A 14521-nucleotide genomic window follows, 5' to 3' on the forward strand; every position below is an offset into this window, starting at 1 on the left:
AGCATCTATGGTAGCCCAGCCAGCCAATGCAGAAATAGAACTAAAAGTACCAGGGAAAAGGTGATGAAAGCCCAACACATGTACTGGATGGGTTACACAATGTAATTCCATTTACTTTTCATCAGACCTATGAAGCCTTTATTTTTATCCCCATTTTATCAAAAAGGAAACAGGCAGGGAGCTAATCAACTCCCTCTTCCCACAGTTCCCTTCGGACCATGGACAGGAAGTAGTGAGAGTCCTTGTTTCAAATACTTTTGGACCCTTTCAATGACACTTCATAGGTCTGCCTACCTTTATGTTGCTACTCTTCGCTCTATCATTACACTAATATGTTCTCCTGGTAACAACAGGAAGTCTGCATAATGGGCCTGACAATTCAGAAAAGAATAAAAGTAGATGGCTAACAATGTTCCATCTTACTAGTAGTGGCAAAGAAATGCAAATTAAAAGTACAGAACTCTATTTGTACCTAATAAAATCATAAATGTTTGTTTCCTTTGTTTTCTTTTCTCTGTCTTGAGCAAACTGCTCACTGCTGGTAAGGGTGTGACAAAATGGTAAAGAAGGGGTTACCTGCTGATTGGGGACGGGGGCTGTAAACTACCACAATCTTTTTAGGTAAGCAATTTGGCAATAAATATTAAGAGCCCTGATGTGTTTCAATAAGTTATGTAGTATTTCTCATTTTGTATATCTATCCTAAGGAAATAACATAAAGACCCAAATATTTTTATGCCCAAAAGATTTGCTATTGGACTTGATCACCTGATGTCTGCAATAGAGAACACAAGAATTAAATCATTCTCTTCAACAAATAATGCTGGGAAAACTGGATTCCATATGCATGAGAATGAAATTGGACCTTTATCTTATACCATACACAAAAATCAACTTGAAATACATTTAAGATTTAAATGTAAGACCTGAAACTATAAAACCCCTAGTGATAAACATAGGGAGAAACTTCATAACATTGGTCTTGGCAATGATTTTTTGGATATGACACCAAAAGCACAGGCGACATAAGTAAAAATAGACAAGTGGGACTATATCAAAGTAAAGAGCCTTTGTGCAGCAAAGGAAACAATCAACAGAGTGAAAAAGCAACATATGAAATGGAAGCAAATATTTGCAACTGTACATCTGATAAGGGGTTAATATTCCCAATACACAGGAGACTCCTACAATTGGATAGCAAAAAAACAAACCAAACCAAATAACTTGATTAAAAAATGGGTAAGAGACTTAAATAGCCATTTCTCCAAAGAAGACATACAGATGGCCAACAGGTACACAAAAAGATGCTCAAAATCACAGATTATCAGGGAAGTATAAATCAAAACCACAATGAGCTATCACCTCATACAAGTTACGATGTATGAGGCCATTGTCAAAAAAAAAAAAAAAAAAGACTGTAACAAGTGTTAGTGAGAAAGGGAAGAAATTAGAACCCTTGTGCACTGTTAGTAGGAATGCAAAATGGTACAGCCACTATGGAAAACAGTGTGGAGCTTCCTCAAAAGATTAAAAATAGAACTACCATATGATCCAGTGATCCTACTCTGGGTATTCATCTAAAAGAACTGAAAACAGGGTCTTGAAGAGATATTTGCACTCTGGTGTTCATTGCATCATTATTCACAATAGCAAAAAAGTGGAAGCAACCTAAATTTCCATCAACAGATGGATGGATAAAGAAAATGTAATACACACACACAATGGAATACTATTCAGCCTTAAAGAAGATGGGAATCCTGTCCTGTGCTGTGACATAGAAGAGCCTAGAGGACATTATGCTAGGTGAGACAAGTCACGGGACAAACACTGCATGATTCCACTTGGATAAGGTATCTAAATTAGTCAAACTCAGAAGCAGAAAATACAATGGTGGTTACCCGGGGCTGGGTGGAGGGAGGAATGGAGAGGTGCTGGTCCAGTGGGCATGGGGTTTCAGTCGTCCTAAAGATCCGTGTTACAACAATGTGCATGCAGTTAACAACACTATACTGTATACTTAAACATTTGTTAAGAAGGTAGATTTCATGATATGTGTTTTTTGACAAAAAGTAAGTTAGTAAATCATTCAGAAAACAGTTACTAAGAAAATTTTAAAGTGTTTGATGGCACATGGCTAACAGATTTGGACGTTAATGGTAAGTTAGAAGATAGCCTTTTTAAGGTCAAAGAACTATGAAAATCTATGCTCCTCCTCCAAAAAGAATAAATATAACCCACAATTCCCAACCATAAAGTACAAGTTTAGAGCCCCATGTTAATGTTTTTAAATATGTATATGCTATGTGATTATGATTCCTAAGTATTAAAAATGCACGGGGAAATAAAGCTAGAAGGAAATAGTCTTAGATATGACAAGATGATAGCACTATGAATAACTTCCTTACATTTTTTTCTAAAGTAATAAGAAATTTATTTTTATAACACCACTACAGAGGTGAAAAAAAATCTAATACTGCTTGTAACAAACCAGTACGTTACTCTTGTTTTGGAAAGTTGTCAGAAAATGAAAATTTATCTTTAGCACCCTGGAGTTAACAAAACATCCTCTAAACCAAAAAGGTGTCTCTTTGCAGGGAAGTACTTGCAATGTAGTTGTAGCGTATTAAGGGTACGTAGCATTAGTAAAAACACAGATTTGTGTAGAGTGATGAATCACTGGCAGAAAAGCATCACCCTCCTGGGTAAATCTTGACATGGTTAATGATTCCTTGGATATGACACCAAAAGCATAGGCAACAAAGTCAAAATAAAAAAGTGGGACTACATCAAAATAAAAAGCTTCTGTGCAGTAAAGGAAACAAAATAGAGCAGGGTGCGTGGGAAACATATCTGCAGGGAAAGCGGAAGAAAAAGCTAAAACTAAAAATCCAATAAACTATAACAATATATAGATGAAGGTACAGAAGCAAGATGTGCATGGCCTCTCATTTGTCCAGCATCATGAGTGAAATATTCTTTAAAAAATGAAGAATATTCCCTGTCAATTCAAAGCTCTTATTTTGAATTAAATTAAGTAAATTTAATTAAATAATTCCCATTAAATGGGCAACACCCTCTAATGGTGTAGGGATTTCTTCATCTTTTTGAACTGTGTACCCAGTTCTTAAAAAATGAGCAGCATCATTAAGATCCTAATACCACTGGTCATCCTCAAAAGGGGGTAAACATTAATTTCATAGTCAATGCACTGTCGTGAGAGACCACAGAGGGGAGAGACTGATTCTGGCATGAGGGAGGTACAGGCTTCCTGGTGGTGACTTTTAATGATGGGGGTGAAGGATGAGTAGGATTTCCTCAGAGGAAGCAAACGGGGAAGGAGAAGAGAATGTTTCTGGAACAATGAACAGACTGTTAGAAGGAGCTGGAAGAAATGAAAAACAAGCAGGGTCAGATTATGAAGGGTCCTGAAGAACCATTCAAGGAGTTTCTATCTTCCTCTGTAGGGCTGGGGACACAGCTGCAATTCCTAGGAAGGGGAGTAACACAATTTAGTTTGGATGGGCTGCTTCCTCCTTATACTTTGCTGCAATCCAAAGCTTCAGAAATACTTGACCACTTAAGAGGCCCCCCTTTAAAATAGAGACATAGCTTTTTACTGTTTTTATTTACTTCCTGGTCCTGGGGTGTGTTTAGGAGATACCCTCCCTGCTCCGCATGTTTTCAGGTGAAGACTATTCTGAAGAGTAACCCTCCTGAAGTAAATAACCAACATTTTTCATTGGATACTGAAATATCAAGTATGCGCCTCTGCTTATTAGAATACCAGATAGACCTAAATTGGACATTCATGGGAAGCAGTTCTCAGCTATTACATTTAGTATTTTTTCTCCTTCCAACAGACTATAATTGAGTAAAACAGCATGCAGTTGCTGAAAATTTCTGTGGTAGGCCACTGAAGACTTCCTGTCATAGAGCAAACGAAACCATGGAAGTATTTAAGATATAATAATATCTTCACGAAATACGAATTGTCCACAAGTACCTTGGGAAGTGATATGCCCGCCATCATTTGAAGGCTTCAAGTCTAGGCTAGTCTGCAACTTGGTAGGATGGTGGGGGGGCAGTGGAGGGTGATGTGTGAGGGTTAGAGAACCCAGAATCAGTCCAGGCGCTGTCATTTACTAGCTATGTGACTGAGCAGGCAACCTAACCTCTCCAAACCTGCAGCACCCTCATCTGTATAGCAGGGATAATAACATGATGCACCTCATGGTGTTGTTATGAAAAATAAGTAAGATGTTCACTTAGCACTGTGTTTGGCACACAGTAAACATTCAATACAAACCAGTATTAAAAATAATCATCATAATATCATTATGAGGAGACATTCAAACTGAGGATGGGAAGGTGTCCTAGATGATCTCTAAGGCCGCTTCTTATACCAGGAGTCTAAGAGTTTTAACAGTTTATATCATTCATTGATGTCTCATTAGAATTAAGGCTATTTTCTGCCTGAAAAGTCATCGATGTGTGTATGTGTGTGCGTGTGTGTGTGCGTGTATTTACCTGAAGTATTAGCAAACAGTCCAATAAACAATGTATCACGTAATAAAAGATGTCTGTAACAGCCTGTATATAGTGCACATGCATCAAAGGTTTGTGGTTAATTCTGAACTAATTCTGAACATTGACTCACAGGTCCTTTTCCTCATGAAAATGTCAACAGACAAAGAAGCTCTGGAAACAAGTTTCCCCTTGGTACAATCACCAACAAAGCAAAGTGGTAGAGAATCAGTTTACCTACGTACCCTATCTTTTCTCCAGTTAATAATTAAAAAGTAAAGTGAATTCAAATATTTCAAATGTTCCCACTTAAAACAATTCTGTTTTGCAGGTACAGTGCTAGCTGACTAAGTTAAATTTTTCCAAGGTAGACTTAAACTATTTCTTAGGGCTTTTAATACTCTTCTAGAGGTGCAATCAACCATTTCAGACCATCACAGAATTACACTACGGCTTCAACTAAAATATCTAACCAACAAGTATTGTACCAGTTTTCTATCTCGTGTGCTAGGATCACAAAGGTCTGGCTGGTACAGCCGGAAGCGGTAAGACCCAGTTCCCAAAGCAATCCTAAAATTTGTATGGACCACAAAAGACCCCAAATAGCCAAAGTAATACTGAAGAAGAAGACCAAAGTGGGAGGCATCACAATCCCAGACTTTAGCCTCTACTACAAAGCTGTCATCATCAAGACAGTATGGTATTGGCACAAAAACAGACACATAGACCAATGGAAGAAAACAGAAACTCCAGAATTGGACCCACAAACGTATGGCCAACTAATCTTTGACAAAGCAGGAAAGAATATCCAATGGAAAAAAGACAGTCTCTTTAACAAATGGTGCTGGGAGAACTGGACAGCAACATGCAGAAGGATGAAACTAGACCACTTTCTTACACCATTCACAAAAATAAACTCGAAATGGATAAAGGACCTGAATGTGAGACAGGAAACCATCAAAACCTAGAGAAGAAAGCAGGAAAACACCTCTTAGACCTCAGCCACAGCAAGTTCTTACTTGACACATCCCCAAAGGCAAGGGAATTAAAAGCAAAAATGAACTACTGAGACCTTATGAAGATAAAAAGCTTCTACACAGCAAAGGAAACAATCAACAAAACTAAAAGGCAACCAATGGAATGGGAAAAGATGTTTGCAAATGACATATCAGATAAAGGGCTAGTATCCAAAATCTGTAAAGAACTCACCAAACTCCACACCCAAAAAACAAATAATCCAGTGAAGAAATGGGCAGAAGACATGAATAGACACTTCTGTAAAGAAGACATCCGGATGGCCAACAGGTACATGAAAAGATGCTTAACGTTGCTCCTCATCAGGGAAATACAAATCAAAACCACACTGAGACATCACCTCACACAGGTCAGAGTGGCTAACATGAACTATAGATGCTGGCGAGGATGTGGAGAAACGGGAACCCTCTTGCACTGTTGGTGGGAATGCAAACTGGTGCAGCCGCTCTGGAAAACAGTGTGGAGGTTCCTCAAAAAATTAAAAATAGATCTACCCTATGACCCCGCAAGAGCACTGCTAGGAATTTACCCAAGGGATAAATGGAGTGCTGATGCATAGGGGCACTTGTACCCCAAAGCAGCCCTTTCAACAATAGCCAAATTATGGAAAGAGCCTAAATATCCATCCACTGATGAATATATAAAGAAATTGTGGTTTATATACACAACGGAATACTACGTGGCAATGAGAAAGAATGAAATATGGCCTTTTGTAGCAACGTGGATGGAACTGGAGAGTGTTATGCTAAGTGAAATAAGTCCTACAGAGAAAGACAGATACCGTGTTTTCACTCTTACGTGGATCCTGAGAAACTTGACAGAAGACATGGGGGAGGGAAAGGGGGAAAAGAAAAAGTTAAAGAGGGAGGGAGGCAAACCATAAGAGACTCTTAAAAACTGAGAATAAACTGAGGGTTGATGGGGGGTGAGAGGGAGAGGAGGGTGGGTGATGGGCATTGAGGAGGGCACCTTTTGGGATGAGCACTGGGTGTTGTATGGAAACCAATTTGACAATAAATTTCATATTAAAAAAAAAAAAAGACCCAGTTCCCAGACTTCAGGGGTCTCCAACAAGTCAAATGTCAATAATTTTAAGACTTTGTGAAAATACAGTGTTCAAGTATTTTCAAAGAACTCTGAATATATTATCCCACTTGCTCTTTGTCACAAAAGACAGGTAAGGCTTATATTTTTATCTTCATTTGAAAAATGAGGGAAAACATTGAGTTCAGAGATGCTAAGCCCCAAGCTCCCCCCAAGGCTCATAAATGACAGAGCCAGAACTAAACCCAAGTTTTATTCTCAGAAACTAGGACTCTATTGCTGAATACTACTTCTAAAAGGGCCTATACATGCTCACAGAACAACTCTGTAGTTAGAGAACAGCATTCAATAAATATTAATTGATGACCTAAGTTGACTGTAGTTCAGGACAATATTTTCATGATTAGCTTTAACTTTTAACCAAATTTGAATGAACACTTTTAACATAGCTGAAAAGATACCAAATAAAGAGAGATATTTTATGCCACCCTATATACAATGCCTAAGTCTACAAATACTATGATGGTCATTATCCACTGGAACTAGAGTAGATAAATATATCCTTCACTGACTGTGGTACTGTGCACCATTCTTTAGTTTCCTGTTTTGTGAGAAAATGAGCATGACCTGAATAAAAGCTCAGAAAAGATGTTAGGTCCCTTATCACTGTCACTCTGAACAAAATAGATTAAAGTAGGTAACTCCATAAATCATCACATACACACATACACGGACACCTTTTGCACAGTACTTCAAGAAAACAAAATAGCCTTCTTTTGTCATTTTTCACCAGTGAAAGCCTTCATCAGACATTTTGCCAAGAAAAGTATGCCTTGTAGTACCTGATGTAAATTGTATGAAGTTTCCCAGAGGTCAAAATGCACTTTATAATATCGAGAAACTGAAAATAGCCCTCAGCAATGTGTCTATCACATAGCAGGTACTCAAATATAGGTAAATAATAAATACACACCCATCTCCCAAATAAAAGATTATAGAAATATCTTCTACCATGATCTGACTCTCTTAAAACCAAATTCAGGAAAAAAAATATATGGGAAATACTGGGTATTTATAAATTGGTCAGTCATGTGCTTAACAATTAAGACAAACCTCTCCTACTACTTATACATACTAAAATGGCATTCACAAGTCAAAAGAAAAACACTTTTTCATACTTTGAGGTTCTCCCTATTATCTTCTTGCCATTACTGATTAAGTATCATTTATTTGTAGAGACCTAGAACATCACATTTATCAGTATTTTTTTTTCACCACTTATATTCACAACAAGGTTCATTTCCCAAGTTGGGTCTAAGTTAAGACTATAACTGGTGTGAAATTCCTATCAAATGCATCAACACTCTTGGGATCTCCATATTTTGCCAATTTCAGACTTCCTGGCCTGACCTGCCTAAGCTAAGTCTATCACTTTACCCTAATTATATGAAATCCAAAAATCAGCCCAAAGCCTCCTGAATGTAGCTTTTGCTTAAAAATGAAGCTGATAACCATAGACTATATAGGGCCTCAGCATTCATTGGCTGCAATTCATTTTTTTACACTGGGTGTATTCGAGACATGACATTGTGGTCACTGAATGCCTTCTCTGCTATCATAACGAGTTCCTGTGGGGATTCCACAGACTCACTTTTGGCACGTGAGGGTTGAATTCCACAGCTCTGTGAATGGCCTCTACTGCGTTCATCTCTGCTGTGCTCAGCCCCCGCCGAGATGCAGCCTCGGGAGAGAATCTGAAAAGCAGGAAGACAAACACCATCCAGTTGGGACCACTGCTTGGGCATCAACCCGGAAAGGCATCTACGCGTCAAGGGCCCATAAAACCACAGTGAGCCAATGGCATGAGCTCTCCAAACCTCCACTATATGGAACCTCTGAGTGACCCCTCAGACCGAGGCCAACAAAAACCCCAGCAGAAGCAGAAAGCGTGCTTGCGTCTAATCTCGGCAGGAATGAAATTCGGCTGTCAAGTCTCTCTGTCTAAATAGCTAATCTAAATCTTCTATGAGGTACCTGCTCAGGTCAGGGGAGGGGGTAGGACTGACGAGGGCAGACAGTGTGGGAAAAAGAGAAAACCAGGTTACAGAAGAGCGCACTTGGTTAAAAACAGAACTAGGGAGAATTTTAAAGGAGGCTCCCAACCCAATGTCAGTGCTGCGATGCAGCCTCCTCCGCAGGCAAGCCTGCTTGGGGCCGTTCCGGCAGGGGGTGTGCGTGCCCGAACTGCGGGCCAGACACCTGCCCGAGTGAATGAAAAAAACCAGACCATGCAATCTCTTTCTCACCTCACACCCAGGGCTAACTCCAGAGCTGTGCTTGGCAGGCAGACACCACAGGGGAAGCTGTGACAACCCTGGCCCTGCCCTCCCAAGCTGGAGTCGCTGTGTAGGGAGAAAAGATGTTGCAGTAGGTACTGGCGATCTACAGGATAAAAAAGAATGAAAGAAAATTACTTCGGTCTTGAAGTGCACACACACTTAACAGCAAACCTGTCTGACATAGCAGAGGCTGTTTTCTTTTTCTGTTATCTGCTTTTCAGCTCTTCGGAGGGATTGTATCGGGGAAATGGAAGCGTTTATTATGAACTCAAACAGTTAAGCCAACTGTTCTCTTTCACCTGCCAGTCATCTTGGACATTTATGAAAATTCTCTATGTCATAGTCACCTGCCTGAATAAAACGGGCGAATGTCCCACCGAGATGGCAACTCAAAGCAAATGGACCCTGGGTGGGGAGTTAGTTTGGATCTGATGAGTCAAAGAATGGGAGATGATCATCCCCTCTGCCATCTTACATGTTTGTTATGACTACTACCCAGTCTTGGACTGCTGACGGAAGAGGAACACGCAAAAAAATGAGTAAAAGGAAGGCATTTTGTGTGTAAGTCCCAAGCAGGCCTTTTGGTATCTACTGTCTGGCAAAAAAAAAAAAAAAAAAAGTCACCTCAGAGGTATGGAATTTCACATAAATCCCTCTTTAGGGACCCATACACCCTTGAAGTACCTGGGGTTATGTACTCTCTCCTTCTAGTAGTGAAAGAAAAGATCAGCAGATTTTAGAAAATGCATGCTCATAAGCGGGGGGGTTTCATAGACTAAGAGAAACTTCCAGAGAAAGCCCTCAGAGGCAACACATCTCCTTAAGTCAGGTCAGGCATTTAGTACCACACAAGTTATTATTCACTTACTTGTCAGAGACAGCTCTTGCTTTGAGCAAGGCAGCTGTATAGCATATTGTTGCCGACTTTGGTAAGCTTATATCTGTTAGAGAAAAAGAAAGCAGAAATTCTTATAAGTTTTCAGGAATAAAGAGCAATGATTTTTAATCCACAAGCATTTTAATCATGTAAGTCTAATAAAGTGTAAATTAAGAATATTTTAATGCATACAGTACACAGCTATTTCTTATGTATAAAGGTGGTATGTAAAACTATGGGTAATTCATATTTTTGTGAATAATATATGTTTAAAATCCACCAGACTGACTCTTCAGCAATCTTTTCTTTAAGATATGGATTCTCATATATTGAATTTAATTAAGCAGAGAATAGCTATAAATATATGCATTTAAATATTATAGGAATGCCCTGGATATCATAAAAGGCAAATAGGACCTCTGTGTCACTTGTAAAAAAAATTCTCAACAGGTGTATGAAATACCAATGTGAAGAAAAAATATCACCTGGATCTTTTTTTAAAAACACACCTAAATAGGGGCGCCTGGGTGGCTCAGTTGGTTAAGCATCTGATTCTTGATTTCGGCACAGGTCGTGATCTCACGGTTGTGAGATTGAGCCCTGTGTCAGGCTCTGCACCGACAGCATGGAGCTGGCTTGGGATTCTCTCTCTCTCCCTCTCCCACTGCTTCTCTTTCCTTTCTTTCTTTCTCTCTCTCTCTCTCTCTCTCCCCCCCCAAAAATAAATAAATAAACTTAAAAAAAAACACCTAAATAAATTATTTTTTAGTGGTCAGATTTAAACCAGATTTCTTTTGCATTAAATTTCAAGAAGTTCATATTCAGTTTTTTGTTAAATAAGCAATACATTTATTATAACATATACGAAAAATCTTTATATATAAGGATATATATGTGAAATATTTAGAAATCTATATAATTTTTGTTCATTCAAACCCAAAGGAAATCCCCTTTCATATGAAGCCTCATTTGTTTCTCCAAGAAACAGTTCCTCTCAGTTTGTATAGAAAATTTACATGGAGAAGAGGGAGCAGGTAACAGATTCAGATGATGAGTTTAAAGGGAAACAAAAGTAAAAGATACAGCTGAGAATAGATAAACTCAAAAACGTAGTCCCTTTTGGGGAAAAATTTGTGTTTAAATTATGACTCTATTTCTTACCAGAATAGTATTTCTTTAACACTGAACCACATTTATACTATGACATAGAAATATCATCTTAATTCAGGCCAGGTAAAAATACACCATTCCCAGTGCTGCAAAATTCACTCTATGTTAGAGAAACTCTTATCACCTGGAATGCTCTGCCAGCTTCTTCACAGGGCTGTTTTCAACTTCAAAAGAATTACATTACAGTGGATAAAATCCAAAAGGGGCAAAGGGAAGAGAGAAAGAGAGAGAGAGAGAAAGAGAGAGGAACCAAGAAACAGACTCTTTAAGTATAAAGAACCAACTGATTGTTACCAGAGGGGAGGCGGGTGGGGGGGATGGGTTAAATAGGTGATGGGGATTAAGGAGTGCACTTGTGCTGAGCACTGGGTGATGTACAGAGTATTGAATCACTATATTATACACCTGAAGTCAATATAACACTGTATATAACACTGTATGCTAACTGAAATTTAAATAAAAACTTAAAAAAAAGAATTACATTATAGTAAAAATGAAAAGCAAGTCCCATGACCAGCCCCATAACAGACAGCCACAGAAGAAAATAAGTTCATAAAAGAATAACAATCCTTAATCCAGTAGTAAGTATTTACCACCAATCTCAGCATGAGGAATTTCTCTGAGGGAAATTTCAATGCCATTGATAAAAAAAATAAATAATCATAGAAAATTCCAACAAAGAACTGAAAGGAAAAGGAGTCTTTGTAATCCTGATCTCATAAATTATGTTCAAACAAAATTTCACCACTATATGCATAGTGTAAAATGATGCGCTTATGACTAAGAAGGAGAAAAAAGAAGAATGCCAAACACTTATGGATCTGTCTTGTTGCTTTTCCAACGTCTAAACATTTAACTGCTTCCTAGTGTAGGAAATCAATCCCAGAATCAAATATCTTGTTTATTAGGGTCCATTCATTGACCCTAATTGGAAGGTAATAAAACTGTAGATAATACACATTCTACTTAAAAGTTCAGACCTTTTTTTTTTTTTTAAGTTCAGACTTTTTATATAAAAAGTATCCAAATCTTGTTTCCATCCTTCCTGGCATGATCTGTGTTCCTTCTGTGTTGAGCATCTTCCCATGAAGAAGAGACTAATGAAAAGTCCAAGAAACGAGTTGAGGCTGAAAACAATGGTCATAATTATCTGGAGGTGGCAGCATAACAGGGAGCCTCACTTGATAAACTAGAGAAAACCTGTTGTTAAGGATTTAGCTTCACAATGAGAAGGATCAGATTGTTTTGATGGTTACCTAAACAAGCAAAGTGACATATTCACCCACTTAGAAAAACATGCAACTCAGGTATACCAGCAAAATACAGGTGCCCAATCAATGATGATCTTTAATCCAGAACCAGGCCTCTTCATGCTCACGAACAGGGCATTCACAACTAGAAAAATGTGACAAAATTCTGCAACATTACAACTACTGTAGTGCATTTTTCCCATAAATTTTTTTACCCATACTCCTTCACTGTATGTAAAGCTGGTGGTATATGTGCACAGTCATAATGCTTAAAAAGTAAATAACCAAAAATATGTTTTAATCAGTATCAAATGGGAAGAGGGGGAAATGTAAATACTCCATTCCTCACTAGTGGCATGTGATTCCATTTGTTTTCTTCTTATTTGAATAAATTACTCTCATTGCTTAACAAAAATAAAAGAATAGCAAAAAATTCTTGCATAACCTGTTTATTTAGATAGTTTCAATGTTTTTCTTCTAAGTCAGCCAAAGCAATTAACCTATTTGGTAATGGCAGTTGTCTCTAAGAAGTGAGACCTCATTCTAAAGAAACTGATCCTAAGTTTCCCTGTAGGTAAAGCAATCTTATTCAATTAAGGTTTTCTTTACAACATATTTCTTTAATATGAAATTTATTGTCAAATTGGTTTCCATACAACACCCAGTGCTCATCCCAACAGGTGCCCTCCTCAATATCCCTCACCCACCCTCCCCTCCCTCCCACCCCCCATCAACCCTCAGTTTGTTCTCAGTTTTTTGGATCTCTTAAGGTTTGCCTCCCTCCCTCTCTTTTTTTTTTTCCCTTCCCCTCCCCCATGTCTTCTGTCAAGTTTCTCAGGATCCACATAAGAGTGAAAACATACGGTATCTGTCTTTCTCTGTAGGACTTATTTCACTTAGCATAATACTCTCCAGTTCCATCCACGTTGCTACAAAAGGCCATATTTCATTCTTTCTCATTGCCACGTAGTATCCCGTTGTGTATATAAACCACAATTTCTTTATCTATTCATCAGTGGATGGACATTTAGGCTCTTTCCATAATTTGGCTATTGTTGAAAGTGCTGTTATAAACATTGGGGTACAAGTGCCCCTATGCATCAGCACTCCATTTATCCCTTGGGTAAATTCCTAGCAGTGCTCTTGCAGGGTCATAGGGTAGATCTATTTTTAATTTTTTGAGGAACCTCCACACTGTTTTCCAGAGCGGCTGCACCAGTGTGCATTCCCACCAACAGTGCAAGAGGGTTCCCGTTTCTCCACATCCTCACCAGCATCTATAGTCTCCTGATTTGTTCATTTTAGCCACTCTGACCTGCGTGAGGTGGTATCTAAGTGTGGTTTTGATTTGTGTTTCCTTGATGAGGAGTGACGTTGAGCATCTTTTCATGTGCCTGTTGGCCATCTGGATGTCTTCTTTAGAGAAGTGTCTATTCATACAACATATTTTTTAAAATGATGCTTATCTTTCACAATAAAAAGCAAAAGCTTTGACATTTTGCCTACCCCAGCAATTCCACTTCTGAGACTCTTTCCTAAGAGAAAAAGTCATGTGCATTAAAAATGAGCCTTAAGGATGCTGATGACAATACTGTTTCTAATGGTGGAAAACTGGAAACAGCCTAAATGGCCAATAACAGAAGATTAGTTAAGGTGCTGTACATTCGCAGGGTGCAATTCTATGTGGTCATTAAATCATGTGTTGGAAAAGTAATGATCTGGGAAAATGGTGCATTGTTATAAGTACATCAATAAGTAAAATAAGTTTATAAAATTATGATTTCATATGTTTTTAAAAAGCATTTATATGCACAGGGATAATAAAACTGGAATTATACATACAAAATATCAACAGTATTTATTTTTGAGTGGTGGGATTATAGGGAATTTTTTTTTATCTGTATTTCCAAAGCTTCCTGTGAGTACATGTAAATAAGTGAATTTTTAAAAGATAACAATAATGCTATAAAAAGAATTCTGTTCTACAAATTGTTGGAAGCAAGTTCATAAGCAAATACATTGGTGGAACCAGACAGAGACAGCATAGACAGACAAAGGTAGAACTTACATGAAGTGAAGTCAGACCAGAGATCTACTGCATATACTTATATACTTCATGAAAGTTAGCGTGATCCTTTTGCAGTGTGCACTGATTAACCATATTTTAATCTAATCACTGCCTAACATCCAAATCAGAGACCAGAACTGCATGTCTTGGCTCACTTTTATTTTATTTTATTTTATTTTATTTTATTTTATTTTATTTTATTTTATTTTATTTT

The 14521-nt window shown here is 38.0% G+C and overlaps 1 protein-coding gene across 6 annotated transcripts in view; it reads right to left on the minus strand.

Moving 5' to 3' along the window:
- Positions 1–14521, minus strand: part of ST7 (suppression of tumorigenicity 7) — a 201380-nt gene that overhangs the window by 29310 nt on the left and 157549 nt on the right. For 5 of the 6 annotated variants that reach the window (XM_040472167.1, XM_040472169.1, XM_040472166.1 and 2 more), the window contains 2 exons: positions 9811–9883; positions 8255–8357 (listed from right to left, as the gene is read on the minus strand). In XM_040472167.1, coding sequence (XP_040328101.1) covers positions 8255–8357; positions 9811–9883 — 176 coding nt within the window. Of the gene's footprint in view, positions 1–8254; positions 8358–8909; positions 9046–9810; positions 9884–14521 lie in introns of all 6 variants that reach the window. The other variant, XR_005789230.1, reaches the window with a different exon arrangement.

This window comes from Herpailurus yagouaroundi, unplaced genomic scaffold (assembly GCF_014898765.1).
Source record: "Herpailurus yagouaroundi ecotype Mexico unplaced genomic scaffold, PumYag 100, whole genome shotgun sequence".
NCBI lineage: Eukaryota > Metazoa > Chordata > Mammalia > Carnivora > Felidae > Herpailurus > Herpailurus yagouaroundi.